Genomic DNA, 23,935 nt, shown 5'->3' on the forward strand with positions numbered 1-23,935 from the left:
AATAAAATTTTCATTAGATTTCATTAAAATTTTTATATTTTATTAACAGCTTGAATTTTTATCAGTTTTTCTGGTTAATTAACTCCTCTCACAAATATTCCAATATCACAGACAAAATATTGCCATTATGGGATTGGTATTCTAATGAATCCCCACAAGTAGTTTATTTTATTTTTCTTGAGCTTATTGAGCTTTATATAAAAGATCCAAGAAGTATATATTGCAGCCTTACTAATCAATGAACAGAAATGAATAATTTATGAGATTCCCATGCAAAGGGATGTGGTAAAACACCACTTAGGCTGGGCATCTGTGCAGTGGCAGGTATATATTATGGTGAAGAGAACTGACCCTGCCATTAATAAAATAACACAGGAAATGGAAATTGCCAGGATTGTTTGGTGAAGGTATTATGACTATATCCTCCCAAATTTCACAAATACATTCTAAAAGTCAGAACCGAAAATCATATTTGCATTTGGTCTATAAGAAAATTTGATTCAAAACAATATCTGATTAAAAAAATCTAGACTTCGTCAATTTTGGAATTTTGAGGATGGAGTAGTTTTCAGCAGGGCTGGTTCTTGCTACAAAAGAGAAGCAGCTAGAGTTTGGGCCCCCACCGCTTAGTTTTTCCTGTCTCCATCTGACTAATTATGCATGCTGTTAATTCCATATTTGGGCAAAAGAACTGGTGGTCCATTCTGTTGACTTGGGCCTACACTCCTACCCTGCTCTTGTCATTCATGTGAGCAGGAATGTATCTGCTCACTAAGCATCCACTTTTTCCTCCACAAAATAAAGATGATACCAACCTCAAAAGATAATGTCAAGTCTCAATAAAATATATGTGGCACTGCTTTAAAACAATGAATAATAAGAATTAGTGTAACAGTCCAAAAGTTCCTTAAGCAATGGAAATTAAACTCTGAGAATCACATGAACTCTCTATATACCAAAGTTTCTCTCAGACCGTGGTTTTGATGATACCACGAGGCTGGTTACTCTGCCTACAGAAAGCCAGCTGAGACCCAGCCAGTACTGACATCCAGTTACTCACCCTTGCCAGGCTGGTCCCAGAAGGAACTTTATAAGGGACATACTTCCTGTAGATGTGACCAACTCTAGAACACGGGACATCGAACATTTCTCCTCCACACATCCAAACCTAAAGAGGGGGAAACAATAAAAGAGAATAGTGAATCATTAGCAGTACTCGTAAAACATCTTAAAATCTCTCAAAGTCTCTGGTTAGCTAACCAAGATAAAAAAATTTCACATCTTAAAACTAAGCTTCGTAAACACATGGAGCCAAAATATTAGTTTACTATCATTTGCCTAAACACTATGTTGGGATTTTTTTATTCAATAGATTTTTATTACAAATAATGTATTGAATCAGTATCTAATGCTTTGTACATCATTTTATACAGACATTTTTTTGATAATCTTGTGAAATCATTTGAAAGTATAGCATCGGCATTTAAAATGTCAGTTAAAATTTTTAAATATAAAAAGTGGAATTTCTAAAATATGTGACTGAATTAAGAAATATAAACACACTCTTGCTTTTAGTTACATATAGATTCAAAAATGTGGTAGGCCTAACCTTAAACATCACAATTACATTCTCATGTCTCTCCACTTCCAATCTTTTCTTAGGTACATATAAAATTGGCTGGTGATGTGGACTCAGAAAATAGGAAATCAAGGTATGTGGTAAGATACTGTATTTATATATAGTAACAAAAATGAATTGGTTATATTTTACCATGATTATCTTGTCAGGAAGACACACAACTGTGTAATGGATCATGGTTCTATAAAAGGGCTAATTATTAATACAAAAATCATGGCTTCATATAGGGTATTATTTTATTGGCAAGAAAGAAAAATTTAAAAAGAGATCCTGTGAGAGTTAATTTTATGTGTCAACTTGACTGAGTCATGGTGGCTGGCTATTTGGCTAAAACATTACTCTGGATGTTTCTATGACAGTGTCTTTTTGGATTAGATTGACTTTTTAAAAAAATTCATTTACTTATAATACTTGTTTGTCGTGCATGCAGTTGATAGGCACCTTGAGGGGTGGGTACTGTACGTAGTACAACTTATTTCTTTTTAAAAATCCCCTCCTGGGCAGGGAATTTAGCTCAGTGGTTCCGCTGCCTGCCTCGCAAGCTCAAGGGACCTGAATTTGATCCCCGGTCAAAACAAAACAAAACAAATGGTATTAAAAATCCCCTCCCACTTTCATCCCCCTCTTTCTCTTCCTCTATTCCCCTTTCCCAATCTTCATTCTTAGCACATATTTATGGCATACAGTCTTTACATCCACTGAGGTAATTAAGTTCCTGTGCATGGCATGTCTTTATTCTACTTATTTCCCTTTTCCCTCCCCTTCATCCTTTGCCCTTCCTCTATTGGACACCTTCCCACTTGCAAGAAATCCTCCCCACCTCCTTCTATCTATCCTTTACTAATCTCTTTGTTTGCCTCACTCAAATGAGAGATACCATATGGTATTTAAACTTGTGTATTTGGTTTATTTCACTCAACATTGTATTTTCCGGGTGCATCCATTTTCCTACAAAAGTCTCAAATTTGTCCTTATTTATAGCTGTGTAGTATATCAACATGTAGAGAGACAACATTTTCATTATCCAATTATCCATTGATGGGTATGATGGGTATACAGGCTGCTTCCAGGATTTAGCTATTATGAATTGTGCTGCTATAAACGTTGGTATGCATGTACCACTGTAGTAGAATGTCTGAAGCTCTTTGGGGAAGTTACCTGGAAGGGAAATAACTGGGTCAAATGGTATTTCTGACTTTAGCTTTTTGCGACATCTCCATGCTCTTGAAATCATTAGACACCGAGCAAGGTGTGTTGCCCTCCATGATGTGGTTGGGCCTTGTCCAGCCAGGTGAGGGTGTTAACAGAATAAGGCTGACCTCCAGTGAGCACAAAGGAATTCTGGCAGCATTCTACTTTTGGACTCGAACTGTACTCTTCCCTGTGTCTCTCGCCTGCTAGCCTACCCTGGAAATTTTGTACTTCCAAGTCTCCACAATCCAGGAGATTGTGAGTATTTCCTAAAATACTCCTCTTAGTTCTATTTCTCTAGAACTCTTACTGCAGATACATAGGTTGTTCTAAAATGTAATATTGAAAAAGACAGAGAAATGTTACACTTTTATCCAACTCTTTTCACTAACAAGAATAACATCTCAAGTGAGACTGGTGAAAAAAAAAAAACCCAGAGATTAATGTCAGTGGAAGTTCGAGGGAAAGTGTGCAATTATTAACACACTGCTCAGTTGCTTTAAGCCAGTTCTGGTCTACTCAGTGTTAAATGCTAATTGATAGAATATTTATTAATGATACATCAGAAATGTATGAAAAAGATATAGAATTGGTAGGGGCAGTGAACATTCTATACTATAGCATCTACATCTTGAAAGACATAAGATTAAACATGAAACACAAAAAGGGTAAGGGCAGCATGCTGTCTCAAGATGTTTTTAAATAAAAGCCAACTGTTTTAGAGCACGAGATACTGGAAAAACCTGGGTAGCACAAAATACACATCCTAAAACATAATATAGATAGTTTAGGGCCTCTATCCATCTGTAGGCTTGGAGTCTTTTGCTAATTTCTGGGTAAATGTTTTATATACTACTATTAAGGGAATTACCAAAGTGAGAAAGGAGGAATAATTAAAAACAAACTAAAGATATGTAATCTTAATAAGATCAAATTTCAAGAAACCCTTTTCAAATATTTGAAGAAGCTAACATTTCTTCTGGAATCCAAGAAGATTGTGTTAGGATTTATAGCATAGTGCTATGAGGAGATAAATTTCAACCTAGTAAAAGAAAGAAATTTCTACCAGAACAGTTAAATATGAAGTGGTCTTTATGTACTGCTAGATTTTTGAAATCTGCAGTAGATGATTCTGGAATTAAGCACGTAATGATGAATAGTTGATCTAGCTGATATTTTAAAGAAATTCTATAATAAGGAGTAGAATTATGAATGTTTATTGTGACATTTTCATGGACTACTTCGTCTAATGATAGATTTCATTATTTCCTTAATCACATAGATAGGAAAATGGCTAAGTAATTTGTTTGAAACCATATAACTGGTTACCTCCAGAACAGAGATTTGAAATCTTGTAGGCTAAATATAGTGCTTAATCAATATTCTATCTGCAGAGTTAGTAAACTTGCTATGTAAAGGACAAGATAGTGAATACTTTTGTTTTTGTAGGCCATATGGTCTCTTTTGCTGCTAAACAACTCTGCTAACAAACGGGCCTGTTTGCAAAGACATGCAGTGGGCTGGAGTTTGCCGACTGTATTTCTGTAAGGCGCAAAATACTTTCAAACATGATATTTAGGATTTCTGAAGTAAGAACGGGTAGGGGTAGTGAACGTTCTACACCACAGCATCTATATATGGGAAGATATAAGATTTTGAAAATCTGCTATGTAAGGGACTATATTTTTAGAAATTGGATACCAGAGTGCACGGGTGATTGAAAAATACAGTGAAAACGTAAACTAAAAAATTTATCACAGCAGAAGATATATTGCTAATAACCCCCTCAGAATACTTCCCCTCACTTCGATCACACTTATCCCATCCCTCTTGCTACTTTCCGGAGCAGCTCTGGATGTTCTCTTTTGTGTCTATGAGACATGACAAACAAATTCTGGTGAATGTTGCTGCCCGGAGCCATCCAGGGGCAAGGCCAACTTGGCAAACTATTACAGTGTGCCCTCATCCATCTCATTAGCTGACTCTGGCACTACGCCACTTCTGGCTCTTCCGCAGAGGCAACATGACCACACAGGGTTATCATTTTGAATCAACTGAAGACTGTAAGGCAGTCACAACAGCACCAATAAGGACACTCATGGAAAGGGTCACTATAACATAGATTTAAAAAAAATGATTTCGGTGTTAGTTTCCCATTGATGTGTAATAGATAACCACAAATAGAGTAGATTAATAGAGTTCACATTTACTGTCTCATGGCTCTGCAGGTCGCCGGTGGGCTCAGTTGGGTACCATGACTACAATGTAAAAGTCTGCATGTCTGCTGAGCTGAGCTCTTATTTGGAACCTCTGTGGAATCCTTGGCTTCTGAGCTAGCTTAGAATACCGGCAGAATTTAGTTGTGTGCGGTTGTAGGATTGAGATCCTCATTTTCTTGCTGGCTATTGACCATGAATCATGCTTAGATATTAGAAACCGTTTCAGTTATTTGCCCCTGGCCCCGTCGTCTCAGAGAAGGCTAACCTCCTGTGGTTACGTCAAAGTCTCTATGGTCATTCCCTCTTCTTAAAGCAAGCTGGTCGGTAAATGTACTCAGATTCACCCAGCCCCTTTTGACATGTAATGTAAACCAAGGAAGCAAACCAAGCAAGAGTATCATCTAAGAATTTTGCCTATTACCATTTCCAATGCATCAAATTTCATGTTGTCTATCAATAACCTATTCTTGATGCTTGCAATTCTTCCCCACAGAAAATTTTCTTTGCAGCTAAATCAAATTCAGGAAACTTCTGCCTAGATGTTTAAAATGTTAAATGCAATGTTGACAAAACTGTAGGATCCTAGGATTTATTTTTTCTCCATACTGTCACTATGATCACTAGAAAACATAAATCTAAGCATATCATGCCTCCATGAAATTCCATCAGTGGTTTTCTATGGCTCTTAAATAAACTCACAACATCTCCACGAGGCTTCCAAGCCCTGCAGTGTCTGACCTTTAGTTGTCTCTGGGTCACTAGTTTCTTACTCCCCCTGGTCAGAGCTATTTTTAACTCCTTAGAAAGGACCGAGTTTCTCTCTTCAGGGGTTGCTATTCTAAACTGTTCTCTCTAAAGGAAGTTCTACCCTTGTTTTCCCTCTTTTCTGCTTTCCCATTGCTCATTTATTTCCAACTTATTTTTCTAGGTGGCAGCTTCCCTGACATACCTGAACTCCTTAATGTAGATAGGACCCCTGTTTTATGCTCTTATTTCATTCTGTGCCTTTCACATAATTCACCCTAGTATTTCCCTTTATTAATGGGTTCTCCCCCCATGGTTCTACTTATCTACAGATCAACCACAAATGAAATTATTAAATGGAAAATTCTAGATTTTGAGAGAGAGAGAGAGAGAGAGACATACACAGACTAATTCACATAACTTTTACTACAGTATATTTTTATGGTTATTCTATTTTATTTGTTACTATTACCACTAAGCTCTTACTGTGCCTCATTATTAAATTTTATCATAGATACACTTGTATAGGAAAAACAAAGCAAATATAGGGATTGGTACTATCTGTGGTTTCAGGCAGCCACTAGGGTCTGGGAACAGATCACCCTCCGAGAAGAGGGAACTACTGTTAGTCCAAAAAGTGCAGTGAGCATTAATTATATGACAGGCAACCCTAGGCTGGAGCTATCATGTGTGACTGAACACATGGAGCTTTTCTTCACATAGAGCCCATAGTCATGATTACAGTGATGAAATAATTCATATGGGATTTGCTTAGTATCTGCTACCCACGAACGGAAGGTAAGTCCCATGACGCCTTGAGTCATTGCTGTATTTCTAGGTACCAGTGAAGGCCTTGGCACATGTTAGACACTCAGTAAATATTTATTAAGTGGTCAAGTGTAATCACCACTTGTTTTCATTGTTCTTATGCTGCCACATATGCAGAGGCTCCAGGGTTTTCCCACTTTTGTATCATACAAACACAGGACCACCTTGCTCTCTATCACAAGCATACCACGTTCATTGTTCCTAACATTAGATTTGTTTTTGTTTCTCTGCCATGGTTACCACCATGTATTTATATTGTTTTTCAGGCTTCTCATAATTCTGTTTTATTACAATAGAAGCTTCCACATCCTGGCACAGTAGAGAGAAATGTCTAGGTAACAGTGTGGGAATGTAGTTCAATAGAAAAGCATAACTGCTGCATCATTTATCAAATTCTATATTTGTTCTGAAAGATACGGTTTACATATTTAAAAGACATTTCACTGTAGTATGATGTGATGATAATCTAAAAAAAATTATGTCATGCCACATTTAAGTATCTAATTCTTGGAGACTCATTTTACATTTAGAGGCAATGTGTCTTCTTTTGACAACAGATGTATTTTAAAGAAATGTTATTTTACCCATGAATGAACACAAAGCATTTTTCATAATGTGGTTTAAATTGACTGAATAATTGAATGTTTGCCTTATTTTTAAATCACTTTTCAATATCAACCACAAACTGGAATTGAGACATAGAAAATGTCAAACTGAATAGAATCATGCAATTATGCTGGTCATACAGAATATGAAATCAGTTTCAGTAAGAAATTGATTGTCAGGAGGATAATAAGGGAACACTATTATCAAGTATAAGATGAAACATAATATGGTACATGGAAACGATGATCTAAATTACCAAGAAGTATTTACTTAAGCATTCATTTCCCAAACTATTTCTCCTCTGCTTGACTCTTACTATTCCCTCCATCCCTTAAGCTATTCTGGCTTCTTTTCTATCTTTCTCACAATCCAGACACTCTCCCACCATAAGGCTATTCCCTCCCCTACCTATTCTTCTGCCTGGAATTCTTTTCCTAATCTCCCTCAAAACTCAGCTCCAAATCTTCTTATTCAAACACTTTCTTACCTTGTATCTGCCTTCTTTGTTCTCACAGAATTACCTACCTTAGCGGACATCTCACTTATTTATTCTGACACTCTTGGCCCACCTCTCTCTATAACAAAGGCAAGGATCTTTGTATCTTTCAATGATTGGCATGTCTTAAGCACCTAGAACAGTGCTCATAGAAAGTTGAATGTATGAATAATGGAGTAGATTTTTGGCTTATTTACATAATAAAGTTAATTCCCAATAACTAAGTTGCTTAACGGTAACTCATGATGTGGCTGGCATTAAAAACAACAGCCTGTGGCAGTCTCTGTGAGAAAGCAGCTGAGGCGGCTGTCTCAGTTAAGATGAGGTTTCTGCTGCTGCTTTGGATGGCGTCTGCCAATCTGGGTGTCTTGTCCACCAAGAGACGCAAGTTGCAGTAGGCCACAGGGCCACTGCTAAAGTTCCATATTTGTGTTTCCTGAGGTTATAGGTGGGTATTTGAGGAGTACATGAGGGTTATTAGCCAGTGGTACCCAGACATCTGAATTGAAGGAGAGAATTACCTCCTGCAACCAATTTATAGACACATAGCATCTTTCCGGTCAATCTTCAAACTAGTATTAATTGGCTTAATAATTGTTGGCAAAGATCCTTTTGCTTTCTTTGGCATGCAGACTCTGAACATCTGGCAGTGCGGCCAAGCAAATAAGGCCTATGCACATATGATTTTTTTTTTTTTTTTTTTTGTGAGCAACATGATTGAGAACCAGTGGATATCAACAGGTGCATTTAAGATAAGTTTAAATGATGTAACTGTGTGGTCTAAGCTGGAATCTGGTCATCCTCCATCCATGCAACCACTTGTTCAAATTCTTAACATTGAAATGAAGCTCAGCGTGCATATGGATTCAATCCCACATCATCAATCACAGCCCCACATATCAGCACTGAAAACTCTTTTATATCAAGGAATTTTTGCAAGAGCAGTGTGACTGACATTATGAAGGCCTGTACTGTACTGTACTGAAGACAGCAAGCTGTTAGTATAAAGCAGGTTCTATTTGGCTGACTCATTGGACCTCTTGGAAAACCTCAATGCAAGATAGTTTTTCAGTGCTGGCACAGTTTGGAATTCTGCACATTCAGGGAGTGCAGTAATACTGTGTACTCCCCTACCCCATTCACCTAATGTTGTTTTTAATGTAGGCATTATTACTACTTATCTCTTTCTCAGTCATATTTGAAAAATTAGAAATTGAGTTGTAGTTTGAGTGTTTTTTTTCCCTCAAGGTATTAGTTAAGTCTGTTGTGGTTTTTAAAATTAATTCTTGTTTTTTTATGGTTTAAAGCCAATATTTTGGGGAGTACAGCCGAAGTTCCCAGATACTTTATAAAGTTTATCAGACATCTCTAATTTGGCCATGTTCAATTACAGTTTTGCAAATACTGCTTGCTATGAGCAATGCATTATATAAGATTAAGGGGAGGGGCCCAATTTCCAGAGTACTCTACCAATTTGTGTGTATGTGCATATGCGTGTGTGATACCAGAGTACTACTACAAAACAAACTGCTTTTTAAATCCTATTGTGTGGTCAAGTGTCTTGCCTTGACAAAACTAATGAGTTGAATTAACTGGGCCTTTATCCTTACCTAAATAAAAACTAAGTAGATGTTAGTTAAGAAAAAAACAACAAACAACAGCTGTGGTCTCTAGCATAGCTGAACACAAATTTCAAGAAATAAACTAGCTTGAGCTTATTTTCATTCACAAATTGATTGTTATAAAATAAATGTTATGGTGTCTATCCAGATGTCTTCCTAAAGCCTCCTGTGCTCATAGGTAGGAGTTCTTGAGGGGAATGGATCCTGAGGGTGGGATACTCTTTCACTGGATTAGTCAGCTGCTGAGTTTATAGCTAAATGTTGGCAGGTGAAGCCTAGCCAGGGGAGTCGGGCCCCTGGGGGTGTGGCCTGGGAGGGGTTATCTCTCTCTTCTTCCTTTGATTGCTCTCTGCATCCTTTCCTTCATGACCTAACTATTTCTGTTCTGCGATGTCCCTCTGCCATGCTGCTCTGCCTTGGAGCCAGCTGTCTATGGACTGAAACCTCTACAAGCTGTGAGCCAAAATAAATCTTTCCATCTTTAAGTTGTGGGTGTTGAGTATTGTGTTACAGTGATGAGAAAGTACTAAGACAACAAAGAAACAGCTGACATTAGCACCATATGGAGAAGTAAATAAAATTTGGAGATTAGAAAATAAATAACTTTCTGATTACATGGTCTAACTTGTGAGACTATTACTGACAAACTCCTTAAAAGTAGATGGTGAACCACTTTACAAGCTATATAGAAATTAAAATGCTAATGGTTTAGCTGAGTGAGGTGGTGTACATATTTGTAAATCCAGATACTGAAGAGGCAAGAGGTTTTGAGTTTGAGGATGGTCTGGCCAATGTAATGAGGCACAGTCTCAGAAATAAACACACAAAAAAAGTTAACATGAAAAACTTTGGTTGATAGATATTGAAAAGTGTCATGCCCATCATGAAACTACTTCTCTAGGGCAGATGTAACAGAAACCACACCTTTTAGCCAGGCTTGGTCTAAAAAAGGTGTGGGAAGGTGTAGCTGCCCTCACTTTCCTTTATTCTCTGAAACCTGACTTTGAAGTTATTTGTGGAGGTGGAGAGAAAGAAAAAAGAGCTCAGTTGATCTTTTCTGATCCTATTTGTTGACCAGCATACAACAAAAGCAGAAACTGGAAAATGTATCTAACAATATTTAATGAGAATATGCTGATTTTTATTTTTAGGGAAAAAATTTCTAGTTTCTTGAAGTATCTATTTAGGATATTTTTTCAAAGTAAGAAAAGCTATGTTATGTCAGCACATAAAAAAACTTGTACAAACCATCTTGCATTTAATAAGTTTCTAGGCACCTGGGTGATAACAGGAAGGCTGCAGAGAATATGTTGTTCACAGGATCAGTGCTTTTAAGATGCAGTGTTCAAATTTACAGTAACATTAAAGCAGTCTTAAATCAGTGATTGAGGTGGGCAATGAAACTTACAAACAGAAATATAACCTGCTGGTTTATTAAAAAGAGTAAGTCATGGGAGGAAGATATGGATTTGAATATTGTAAGAGCATAGCAGTTCTTTGGGTGAAATATGGAAAGGACACAATCCATCATTTCTTCTACAGCTTGGGAGGTACAGTATAGGCATAGTGTCTGCTTTTTACCATGTTTGCATGTGCCTCGGGATTATAGATCTGTTGCTTACCAGATTCACCATCTGGTCATAGTAAATAAAACATTTTAAATATTTTTAGAAGAAATGTAATAAAGTGTGGTGAGTACTAAATTAAATATTTGTTATTATAGTAAAAGACACATTGCCTTTAAAATTTCCATCAAAATTCTCCTCCTTGCTAAAAACACAATTATCTCCATTGTTCTTGAAACTTTTGGAAGCACTTCTGGAAGTTCTCTTTCATGAGTGCATTTGTATGAAGAGATTGTGTGTGTGGGGGTGTACACGTGCGTGTGTGAGAGAGTGCAGTTCTTCAACTTGGCGGCAAGATGACTTACTTTATATAGATTTACACACTGAAGTACTAGAGTGATTAGGTTATGTCTCTTATTAGGGAAAAAGAGCCACAGAAAAATGCAAAAAATTTGGAAAAAGCCCTCCATATTAAATGAAGATTTCAATAGGAAATCAACTTGACCTTAACAGCCGAACTGGATGCTGTTTAAATTGTTATATCTTACTCATTTTGCAACTATCTATAAAAGTTAGAATAAAATTAAACTGGGAATTAGGAAAATGCCATCAGACATAATGGAAGTAGCAACTGGAAGAGATTCATACTTGCCATTAGGCTTTCATCTAATAGCCATAAAATGTAACTCCAAAACGCTCTGCTACACCTGAGGTACCTTTTGTTGAGTAATTGAATGAATTTCAAACTGGCTTGTGAGACATTTAGCAGCTGTTTCTGTTTATCTTTGAATTTCTGAATGAGTTTAGAGTCATTTTAATATTTTCTTTAGAAGACCAATTCTGGGCATGTTGAATTAAAATGGATATTTTTATGTCACCTAGTCTAAATAGTGTAGGGAACAGACCCCATCAGATCAGTTTTAGATATTTTCTTGTGTATCTGGAGGTATACAGTGTGCCATAAATGGCTTCTGTCACATTTTAGATACAAAACACAACTAGACTTTGACATACTTTGCAGGCTCAGAAGTAAGGAGCAGTCTCTAATATAGCTGTCCATAAAAGCAATGAGAAGGTATATAAACTATTTTAGAATCTTCCATGGCATGAAAAGGATTTCTCATGAACACATTTTATAGGGCTAAATTTATTTCTGATAATCATTGTACAAAGCGTCTTCATGATAATTTATATGAGATGGCTCAAGGGAAAAAGCTCACTTCCACAATAAGATTGAGTTGTATCCTTCTAGGGAAGAAAATAAAGTATTTTAGGATAAATTAAACACCCTAGGAGGTTTTTGTATTTTCAGACAACTACGGAGGAAGTGGAAAGTGCTTATTAATAAGGAGTGAAGGGTAAGAGAAGTTAGCAAAGGTGTTGGAAAGCGGAAATGGGAAGAGCTTACGGATAGGATCTAATAAACAACACTTTTCTTTGTGGCGTCTTCCCTTTGCAGTTTCTCGTGGAAATCTGTCCCACATGTGCTGTAATGTGACAGCTAACGTAGAGGAATTTGAAATTGGAGGAGTATGAGGAAAACAAGCTGCTCTCGAGTCTAGTCCCGGGGAAGGTGGAGGGAGGGCCAGTATGAGCACCATTGAACAAGCTGCCGATTCTCTTTACTCTGGGGTGTCCCAGTGGACCAACATCATCTCCTTTAGCCTGATCTATACCTTGGATTTGTCTCTGGATTTTCATCTAAGCACTCCTTAGATCCATGTAAACACATATCAACTCATCAGTGCAGTTTCGGATGTATTTGCAGTGGCCTTTTCTGGTCATTGATCCAAAGTCTCTCCGTTAAGAAGATCTTAAAGCCAGGTGTTGAAGAGGGGCTACCAGAGCCTGAATATGTCTGTCAAGTCAGGCGTCCGGTATGGTATGGGGTTGGGGAAATGGAGGGGTTGGGAAGTATACAGGGCAGCCTAGTTCACCCTCTTCTCACTTGGTATGGATGCAGATGTTTGAAAACTGTCATGTCAGTCAAACATAGCTGTTCTCTATTTTGGGACTACCGCTTTGCAGTATTGTCTGATTTCCTTGTAGTACTTAACCAATATCAGAAATTATTTATTCATTTACTTATAAATCTGTTTGTCTCATACTATATTCCATGAAGTAAAGTTAGTATCATTTATCATTCTTTTCTGTTTATCTGTTTGTTTTGAGGCAGTTTCTCACTATGTAGTTCAGGCTGGCCTTGAATTTACTATGTAGCCTAGGTTGGCTTCAAACTTTCAGAGATCCTCCTGTCTCAGCTCATCTTAATTGGACTTTCTTCAAGGCCTTCTATCAGGCTTCCTTTGTCATTTTCTGCAAAGCATCTCTTTCATGATATGTGGACAGAGAAACTGTGATTAATGTCAGCGGAGAGAATAGAAAAGTTTCTCAGGAATGGAACTCAGTCTGACTGGTCAGTTAACATCTCTATAATAAATAGGGATTGAAATGTGGTGGACCCTTGTCTTGTGAGCTCGATTGGGCTGGCTTACAAATGGTTTACAAATTCCTGAGGGCTGGCTGTAACTCAAGTTGGTTGTGAGTCAATATAGCTGAGCTCTGGGTGTTTACCCCAGTGCGCACTATAGATAACAGGAGGCAAATGAATCTTCCATTAACCTAATTAACCCAAGGTGTTTGTGTGCCAGGTGGATTGTAATTTAGGGTCCACTGTAGAAGTATGAGGTTCATCTTTTGAGGGAAGAAAAGGAAAATAGTAGCTAATCTGGTGTGTGGTACAGATTGAAATAGTTAGGAGTGGAAGATGATTGATGAAAAGTTTTATGGTTTAGGATTCAATAGGTTCATTTGATTTGTGTTATATTAGGAGCAACTATAAACTTTAAGGGGGGAAATAAAGCAAGTCAGGAAAAAAATGAAATATTGGAGAGAGGAGAAAGATTAGAGGAAGAGAGACTAGCAAAGAGGCTATTGTATGTGTGCTGAATTATTACTATGAATATGGAAATAAAATATATCCCCAAGAACACTGAGGATGAGGAATTATGGCAAGTTAATTCTTCAGGCTTCTACTGGAGAGTAAGCTTCTCTAGTGAGAAATTTTTTACATTTGTCTGTGAATCTCAAGGGCTTACCTGAAAGTTGCACATTGTATTAAAAAGTGCATGTCTGTTGAATGAATTAATGAGTTTCCTTAAATATCTCTACCTTATGGTCACCACACAGGTAAGACAGCACATACCCAAGATAATTACTAGGATGTTATAATCCAGTAAGGGTGACTTTGATAGGCTGTGAGCTCCCAGGTGCATTAGGTTCATCAGAGGTGAATTTATACTTATCCCACCTGGAGCTCTAAATATTTCTGCACAGGCAGTCGATCAGGAGCTCTTCACTACAGATTTTAGATCAATGTAGGACCTGTTGATGTGCTCCTGGGGATGGTGAAGGGAAGCTCAAACTTAATTCTCTTTATCCTGCATCAAAACTTTGTCTTGCACCAGAGAATTCTATAGAATAGAGTCCTTGGGCTGCTTTATAAATCTCTTAGGGTACTTAATGTTCATTTTTTTTTTTTCTGAGAGGAGTTTTCTGCAATCAAAGGACCCATCTTGTGAAATTCTAGTATTTGGACTTTTATCTTTGGGAAAATGATGTAAAAGTATACTCAGAAGAATCAGAGATTCAGTAACTTAAATAATAAATAACATTTAAAGATCTAGACTCTCTCTGGAGCATCACTCTGCTCAGTCTGTTTCCAGGTGCAACTACAAATTGAGCACCTGGAACTAACACCTTAATTGTTCCTTAATTGACATAAATTAGATGCTCAGTAAAAGCTGGTTGAATGATTGACTCAATACTGCTTTCCCCTCCCTAGCAGCTGGTGAAGCTAGCAATATTTGAGAATTGGCTGGATAATTCCAGGCCATGTGGGAGTCCATGTTCCTGTTAAAAGATGCTGAACATTGGAGATCGTGTGGACAGATCATTTCTCTAGAGAGCTGTTTTCCTAAACTGACTCCTAAAAATCATACCGTGCTGGAAATCTACTCACCTAATGCCAGATTTTTAGAAAAGGGAAGGAAAGATATTTACAGAGGAAGAAAACTGAAGAACTCTGTCCATAAAATACAGTATTGTTTGACCCAAAACTCAGTCCTTCATGTGAAACAATTTCTGAAATATTTTCATTCAGTGATGGAATCTTATCAAAAACTTCAGCAAAATGGTTCATTTCTTAAAGGGTAAATGAGAAAAAAAGGTGCCTGATAATGACCACTTGTGAAAGTTTTTCGAATTAGAATATTTAAGCTCTAGACTTAAAACGGTTTCTACGTTATGGTGTGACATACACCATGCTCAAAACTTCAGCGCTGCCTCATGGGCACGTATAATGCTCTATGGGACATGTGCACAAGTGCAGATGATGTGTGATTTTTATTACCATTTAATGGAGCTATTTGTGTACAAGACATTTGCTTCTTTTCACACAGAAGATTCTTCTTGCTTCAATGCAAATTCTCCCAAAGCCTTTTCAAGTATGTCTCTTTTCTCATATTACAAATATGGACTGGGAGGATTCAGAAGCCCAAAGTCTGCGAACAGTAGCGGGAAGAATGAAAGGGGACTCTGTGAAGATGTAACTGTTGCCAAAGAGACTGTCATTCTAACCAGACAACCTGAGGCAATTGAATCCTGGTCTTCTGGAGCTGTTGCCATGGTTTTTAGACAAAGATGACAGGGATGCATTCCAGTTATTTACTTCAGAATGACAGATAAGTGAAAAATAGGAAATAAGGCAATAAAATCTCAGGTCACTTGGAAGAGATGTGATAGATACAAGTGAAGGAGAAATTCGAATGTAAAACCATGTTTGCCTAAAAATCACTTTTGGACTTAGAATGCGCATGTGTGTTCTGCCAGTTCCGCAGACATTCCACAGCAGTTTTATCCATTATCCGGCTCCTCATTCAAAGCCAGGTGTCTCTTGTTTAATGGAAACTTTCTGAACATTTTAAGCTTAAGGGGTCGGGGATTTAGCTCAGCGGTTCGGTGGCCTGCCTTACGAGCGCAAGGACCAGACTTCAATCCCCGGTACCAAAAAAAACAAAGCAAACAAACGTTTTAAGCTTAAGGATTTTATAAATTAAGAGAACTTAAGGTAAAAAAATTTCTTAAGCTGCGAAGAGCAATAAATTTCCCTTGAATTCCAATGATATTACAAATACAACATTTTAGTCCCAAAGTGATACTGAGTAATTTATGTAATCTTTAAAACTGAAAAAAAGTAATCAAGAATCTTTAAAGCTGTAAGCCTCAGTTTCTTCATTCAGCTTTCACGGTTGTGATTTAAAAATTAGACAACGTGTTTCAAGCAATTGGCTCAGCAGCTGGCTTATACCACAAAGTAAATGGGGTGGATGCTGTTCGTTCAGATAGTCCTGTTACATGACCTTCTGGCATACTCACTGCAACAAGGTGTCCAGCTATTCCGACAGAGGAGCCCAAAGGACATGGGAAAATTCAAAGATTTAAAACAATGCATCCATTAAAAACATAAAAACAAGTACTTAGCTGTAAAATTAGATGTGCTTAAATGAGTAAAAATGCAGCAATTTAATAAATGGTATTTCAAGGATTACTGCCAGTATTGTGAGAGGAAAACTGTAGATGTCCTGAGCCTATTGTCATATTCCTAAATTTTTCCTTGTAGATATTTATTGTATGATCCTTTAAAGACAACATCACGTCTGTTAACATATTAAATATAGCTGCTACAGTTCAATAAAAATCAATTTTGTCATTTGCCCTTTATGTATAAATTCTAAAATTCTATCTGGATTCTTTGACTTCACATATTCAGATTTCATTTTCTTTATTCAGCAAGAACTGGTTTAATTTTGTAATGAAAATAAGTGGCAAAAGTTGATTTACTTCGGTAGGAAATTTCTGTATAAATATAACAAAAATCAACCTGTGCTTTTATAGAATGACTATGATAAAGGAAAAAAGAGGAAAGTGAGTTTTATTGACCATTGATTGTTAGAGCAAGAAGAGACCTGAACAGGTCTAAATAAAAATAAATCTGAAGCTTATTTTCAATTTATATGAAGGAGATCAATTTGTGATTTATAATTTCAAGTTCACTTTTCAGTTATTAGAATTTTGGAAAAACTAGTTATGATCAAATCTTAACTGTTATTTCTTGATCAAATACAAAGAGCAAAAGTTCCAATAACTTTATTGTTTCTCCTTAATGCATTTGCATTCTTCTATCTTTGTGTCCTTAAAAGCTTTAGAAAGAATGTCAGTGGAGCAGCAGTCTGCCAGCGCACTGACATTTCCACCTGAAAATTGGTGCATGAATTACTTGTTTTGCTCATGGCACAGCTACATCTTACTAAACAGCAGAAAGAAGTAGCATCTCATGCAGGAGTTCACCTGAGAAGGTGGCGTGTCTAGTGTTGTTACTTCATCTCAAAATATAGGTCACAAAACAGAGTAATGATATTCAATCAGAATTATCAAAATTGTGTAGGCATAGTGTGAAGAGGCTCTTACCTTAAAAGAGATTTCATACTGTTCTCCTCCCCAGATTTCTAAACCTGGATCGTATCCACCTAATTCCCAAAACCACCTTCGATCCACAGCAAAGAGGCCACCAGCCATAACAGGGGACCTGTGAAGTGAGCATAACAACCTTTAAAGGACTATGAAGATAAAGAATAATGGTGGTGTGCTTGTAAAAAAAAAAAGAAAGAAAGAAAGAGTTAAAGATGCCATATTTCAGTGATACATGTATAGCCATGTTTGTAGCAGCACATTTTTTAAATAAATCAATCTTGATAGTGGCCTCTATCCCCCTCAACAGATAAATGGATAAAGAAAATGTATTTATATACAATGGAGTACTGTTCTGCCATACAGAAGGAAAAACTGGAGTCTTTTGGAGGGAAGTGGTTTCACTCTGAGACCATGATGTTAAGTGAAATAAATCAGACACACAAGCTTCAATATCACATGGTTTCTTTTATATGAGAAATACAAAGCATAAATAAAGAGCAAAATGAAAGGTAGATGTTAGGAAACAGGGGGATAGAGTTTTTCCAAAGGGAAGGGACCAAGTGATGGATAGCAGGGGAGAAATGGGGAAGGGCTACAAAAGAAGATGTAAGTACAGGCACCAACTCCCCATGATGAATGTAATCGTGGTGGAATTGAGATAAGTACAAATGAAAATAAAAATTAAAAAGAAAAGATCAAGATATGCTCTAATGGGTAGCTGCATCAAATGCTCCACCATAGTTTTCAATAAGTGGATATAAGATCTTTACTGGGCCATTTTTCTGGACCGGGAGTGCAGGAAATATATTTTGAGTATTAAGCTTTGCAGTTCAGGTTCAGCTTTGCAACAAATGCTTGGCAAAAACAAATTTCTCCATCTATTTAAAGATGGAGAAATTACTATGATTACCATTATTTAACGAAAAACATATGAATAGAGTGATGGATAAGCTGAGAAAATTACTTGGCTTTGTAAGAGACTTTATACTATCAGACAGATAAAGGTGTTGTTGAAAATGTTGTGGAGAGTGTTTGATTTTAGTCTCTCGGGTGCATCCCTGGAGCGCATGCAGCGTGCAGGCCGTGTCTAATCTGTAGACTCTGAAATGGTCAGTTAGATAAAGTAGCCAACCAGAATTGGTTATGTAATATACACGCCAAAGTTCAAAACACTGTTTTTTCACATTATATTATTCTGCATTTTCTCTGCTTAGAAAGGAAACATTAATTAACATTTATTTTGGATAAATAATTGTCATGTATTCAGCAATGCTAGGCTGTATTGTGGCCATATTGGTATATAATACAATATAATCATTTGGGGGGCTTTGCCCTAACATATCTTTGAAGTTCAAAGGTATTTCTTGTGTTTTTTGAGGGGTGGTGCTCATTATATGCTCGGTTGATAGCTAAAATATTTAGCTAATCACCTCAATGATTCCTCGCAACAACCCTGTGGATATGATCCCTATGGTTAAGAAATAGGCTTAAAAAAATTGGGAGAAAAAAAATAATATTGTTCCAGGTTAGTCCCAAAGTGTAGTGGATTTGGAGCTAGACCCTGATTCTTGATTTTAAATATTTTATTCACTGTTTCAATGTTTGTACATGAGACCAAACTGCATAGACACGTGGATATAAAATAACTAGAAAATGCCTTGACATAAACCAAGCAATACACAAAAATACACATTGTCAAAGTAGTTAGTAGGTCAGTTTTGAAAATTTCTTGAAGCAAAGGATATTTACAAATAACACAAAACTTTCAGTATTGATATATAGTATTTATACATGTGTATAAAATACTGGACACACCGATTCAGACTGACAAGATTTACATTCGGTAATGTTTGATGAGGCACTTGAGCAATATAAACTTGAATTTGAATATAATACATATTTCAGGGACTTCGTATACTTCATCTAATTCCTTCAGTCTGGGAATATTTTGAAGGTATAGATTCTATGCAGTTGGAAAGATTAAAAGGCTGGGAGAAGGAATCATTTTTTCCCCTAGGCAGGCAAGCAGGATTCAGAACATGTAATGTTTTTTGTTTGAAATAAAAATTCTAGAATCAGATGCACATTTCTGTGTCTCTCTGTCCAGCACACTGATCTTGTTTCCACTTTCCACACATTGCATTTCAGAGTAGAACTGGGAACAAACAAAGACTGTGGCACTTATTGGGTGCAATTCCCCAGTGAACACATTCCCACTCCTGCAGAACTGGGTTAGAAGTCATCACAAATTCTCAGTCCTGATCAGTTTGAACCCTCAATGGAAGGGTGATCAGTTGTATAAATGCATCAATACATCTTCAGTTAATTGTGCAAAACATGAGATCAAAGTGTACCACAATTTACAGTCACAGAATTATCACAGGTATGGTGATACAGGTATCAGGCAAGGAAAGTCTAAAAGTGGTTTTTTTCATTGTAGATAATTTTTTAGAAACACAATCGTTTTGTTTTTTTAAATTAAAAACAAAATCATGTTTTGCATTTTAGATTAGACTCATAATGAGATACATTCACATAGATCATCTTAGCATTATCTTTATTGAGTTTCTAGTAAGCCCCAAATAAATTAGTGTCCTCTATCTTGTTTTATGTAAATGACTGGTAAGAAACAGAGCTTTTATTTATGTGGTTATTCCTATTTGTACAAGAATTTTAGAAACAGCTTGTTGGATGTATAATGGACACGCAGGGGTTGCTCGTATATGCAGGGTAGCATTGGCTACCTTTTGGTTCCTGTGTACTTCTGTGTGGCCATCACCAACATTCAGTAAATGAGCCCATCTGCTCAGTTATTTTGTGTTGACATCAACAGAGCTAATCCAGTTCTCTTTAGATTTGTATTATCTAAATGGTGGTATTCATACCTTTTCTTTTATTACTTCTAAACTATTTGTGTCTCTATACTTAAAGTGGTTTTATCTCCAGGCTTTTTAAGTGGCCTAATTAGATCCTATGCTTTTAATATGATGATTTATATGGTTGAATTTAAAACTGTCACATTCTACTTTCTTTTTTATTTGTTTCACATGTTTCCTTTACCTTCTATCTCTGTCTTTTTGATTCATTGAAGAAGCTTTCCATAGTATGTTTCTATTTCTCCGCCTCCAACCTTTGGACTTTGTTGTCATACATTTCACCTTTCCATGCATTATAAATCTCACATTATTTGCTAATATTTTAAAGCAAATTTCTCTTACAAAGTTTAAATATACTTTCTTGAAAAACTCTGTATATATATATATACACACACACACACACACACACACATAATTGTATTATGAACATCATTTCTGTTGGGTCTAATGGGTCTAAAGAAAATTTAATATTGTGGTAATTGTGTTCACCTGAGTGTGTGGAGTCAATTCACACCCCCATGTGCAGAAGAGTTAACTACTGCACAGTTCCGCACTGGATCCCAAAGAAGCAAGGTGAATACATTCCTGCTGTGCTGAAGAAAAAGGTTTTAATGTGTATCACAGTGCTTTTGCCTCAGAGAAAATGAAGTGGAGCAGTTGTTTATTTTCAGCATGTTCTTTTACTCTGTTTTTCATTTTAAATAAAAGCTGATTACTTAAAACTCTTTTGGTCCTATTTCTCACCACCTCTTGTTTGTCTATCTTTATCTGATTGATTTGTTCAATTTTTTCTTGTTTCTTTTAGTGATACTGAGAACCCAGGGGTACTCTACCAACAAACTACATCCCCAGACCAGACCTTTTGACATTTTACTTTGAGACAGTGTCTTGCTAAGTCACCCACACTGCCTCAAACGTGCAGTCCTCCTGCTTGAGCTTCCCGAGTAGCCGGGATTAAGGTGTGCGGCACTACATCCTTCCAGAATATTCCTGCTGTATCTGTTCACTGACGAATGTGAATACATTGTAGAGGTATTTCAATGTGGTTCTCTAGCCATGTTATTTTAAAAAATGTATTAGTATACTTTATGGGTGTTGCTTATAATACCAAGGTCAGGTTGTGAGTGTTTCAACAACAAATACCTGTCATCCTTGGAATGTCTTTCAAAATCAATGTGATCATGAAACAGCATGTTTTATTCTGCAGGCCATAGAAATGTGTGACTTTTCTGAATACCTAATGGAAGTCAATTTCTACTAAGACCATTGAACCACATAGTAAATATGATTTCATTTGTACTAATGGTTGGCTAGCTAGTTTACCTTTCTATAGAAATTTTTATATTCTAAATGTGCTTGACTTTAAATTACTGAGGGTGTACTATAAACAGTTATTGAAACCGTTCTGTATTTGGGATCAGTGAAAACCTCTCTAGGTTCTCAATCGCAGAAGTGTGCAGTCTTCTCTAAGCCAGGATGTTTACCTCGACCTTGTGGTATGCTATGACTCGCGCAGGATTCTAAGGACTTGCTGACTTCGTACAATTTTCTATTAACCCGTATATATAAAAAATGAAGTTTTAGTAAAAAGAACACATTTGCTTTACTTTCCTACATCTTCAGGCAGAGAGTATTACTTCAGATTTCATGATATTTGTGTAATCTTTGGGTGTCATAATAACAAAAACAATACTGAACTATAAATGTATATAAACCTTTGTTTAAATCTGGCTTCTTAGAAAACAAATTGGCTCTTATTTTTCTTTCATTTCAGTGCCTGCAATAAGAATTCTTGACATGCAAGTTGCAGCGTGAACTCGATCAGAAACGAAATGGCACAATTTCCCTCAGGACTCAGTCAAGCCAAGTCAATCAATGCAGAGATCAGCCGTATCATCTTCAATTACATACGCAGGAAATTTTCGTTAGCCCATGGCTCAGAACTCTTACAGCTAAGATACAATTATTTTGAACAAAAATTCCGTTGTTGAACAAATGATATTTCCGATGAAAACATAAGGTTTCAAAACACTTTTGTTCTCTTAAGTGTTAACTTATGACTTAGATTTTTGAAGAATTGGAAGAACAACTGGTGCAGTCGTTTGTCTAATTGATCTTTAAAAAAATCACCAGCGGCTGGGGATTTGGCTCAGTAGTTTTGCCGCCTGCCTTGCAAATGCAAGGACCTGAGTTCAATCCCCAGTTTTTTTTTTAAAAATCACACACACACACACACACACACACACACACACACATCACCAGTTCCACGTAATTTTCTAAAATTTTATAGGGTATTAGTACACGGTAGGGGTGAGAGAAGAATACCACCCTTCTGTTAAGCAAGGAGGTCATCATTCTAGGGCCAGGAACAAAGTCGGTCGTGGGCTGGGAGAAAGAGGTCCTACATGACCAGGATGTAGGAGTAGAGGGGAAATTCGATTGCAATAATAAACTCTGTGTTTTCTTTCAATGTATCCACCTTGGGACTACAGAAACATAATGGAGGAAATGGCTTGGGTAGAACAGAAACTGAGAGGATCATTATCAGTGAAGAGGTTTAACATGCCTGGAGCCAGCAATGCTGGTAACGGAGGCTTGTTCTGCTCTCTGTACCCTAAGGACTGATCTAGGTTTAAGCATTATTGTACTTCTTACTTCTTCCACTAGGCGGCATTAGATAGCCAGCTTTTTAATTTTCTCTTTCATTATTATTACTATTATTTTTAAAAATAGAAACAAGTGGTCAGCTGCAGCATCAAAACCAACAAACAGTTTCATATTTCTTTCCAGGGGGCTAGTTATTTAGGCTGTATCTTAGGAATGAGGGATTCTTTCTCTTACAAGTAGAGAATGGTCACCAAAATGACACTATTGACAAAATTAGGATCTCAGATTTGTTAAATTTGCATATCAAATAGAACGGGACTTTATCTTAGTAACAATACTGGTCGTGATAAGACATGGCTTCTTGCCTTCATACCTTTGCGTGGTGCAATTTCACACTGACTGGCTTAGCAAGGTACTTGGCTTAGTCAACATCAACACATGGTGCATCGGGACTGCACTCCATCTTAATGTTCCTGGAAGTTGTGCTGTAGCGCTGGAAACACGTGGCCAAGTTGACCGTCAGTGTTAGACCCTCTTAGATCGCTCAACTCGAGTTCAGTAACTACGTGACTACTGCTACGTGAGTGATCAAAGGCTTAGGGAGAGCAACTGTCCTTGCTTGCTTTAGACTTCCAGTCTCCTCGTTTGTTGGGAAGTCCCGGGCAAACCAAGGTGAGCTGTTTACTCTGTTTAAGAGAGACCAGCAGAACAACCACTCAGTTGAGCCTCATCTAATTTATGACCCTCAGAATTGTGAACTAACAAAATGGTTGTTGTTGTAAACCGTTGATCTGGAATGGTTTGTTTTATACCCATAGAGAGTGGGTAGGCCTCATTTTGAATTTTAAGGTCTTAAAGGAGCATGTGTCAGCTATTCCATTCTGATTCTGATTAATTATAATCATCCTTGAGAGATTTTGGTTAGTTTCTTAATTTCCAAGGTCTTTACAACATAAGATTTTTTTTATGGTTTTGAAAGCCCAAATTTTTCTTTCTTTTTTTTTTTTTTTT

At 36.9% G+C, this 23,935-nt stretch overlaps 1 protein-coding gene and 1 pseudogene across 1 annotated transcript in view; one reads left to right on the forward strand and one right to left on the reverse strand.

The window, feature by feature from the left end:
- Positions 1-23,935, reverse strand: part of Galntl6 (polypeptide N-acetylgalactosaminyltransferase like 6) — a 1,019,213-nt gene that overhangs the window by 77,149 nt on the left and 918,129 nt on the right. Inside the window, exons 8-9 of the mRNA XM_010629830.2 lie at positions 17,439-17,556; positions 1,061-1,168 (exon numbers count right to left, since the gene is read on the reverse strand). Of these exons, the coding sequence (XP_010628132.1) occupies positions 1,061-1,168; positions 17,439-17,556 (226 nt within the window). The remainder of the gene's footprint in view (positions 1-1,060; positions 1,169-17,438; positions 17,557-23,935) is intronic.
- Positions 7,969-8,673, forward strand: LOC104866067 (annotated as a pseudogene).

Source organism: Fukomys damarensis, unplaced genomic scaffold (genome assembly GCF_012274545.1).
Source record: "Fukomys damarensis isolate Sample0158 unplaced genomic scaffold, DMR_v1.0_HiC HiC_scaffold_18, whole genome shotgun sequence".
Classification (NCBI taxonomy): Eukaryota; Metazoa; Chordata; class Mammalia; order Rodentia; family Bathyergidae; genus Fukomys; species Fukomys damarensis.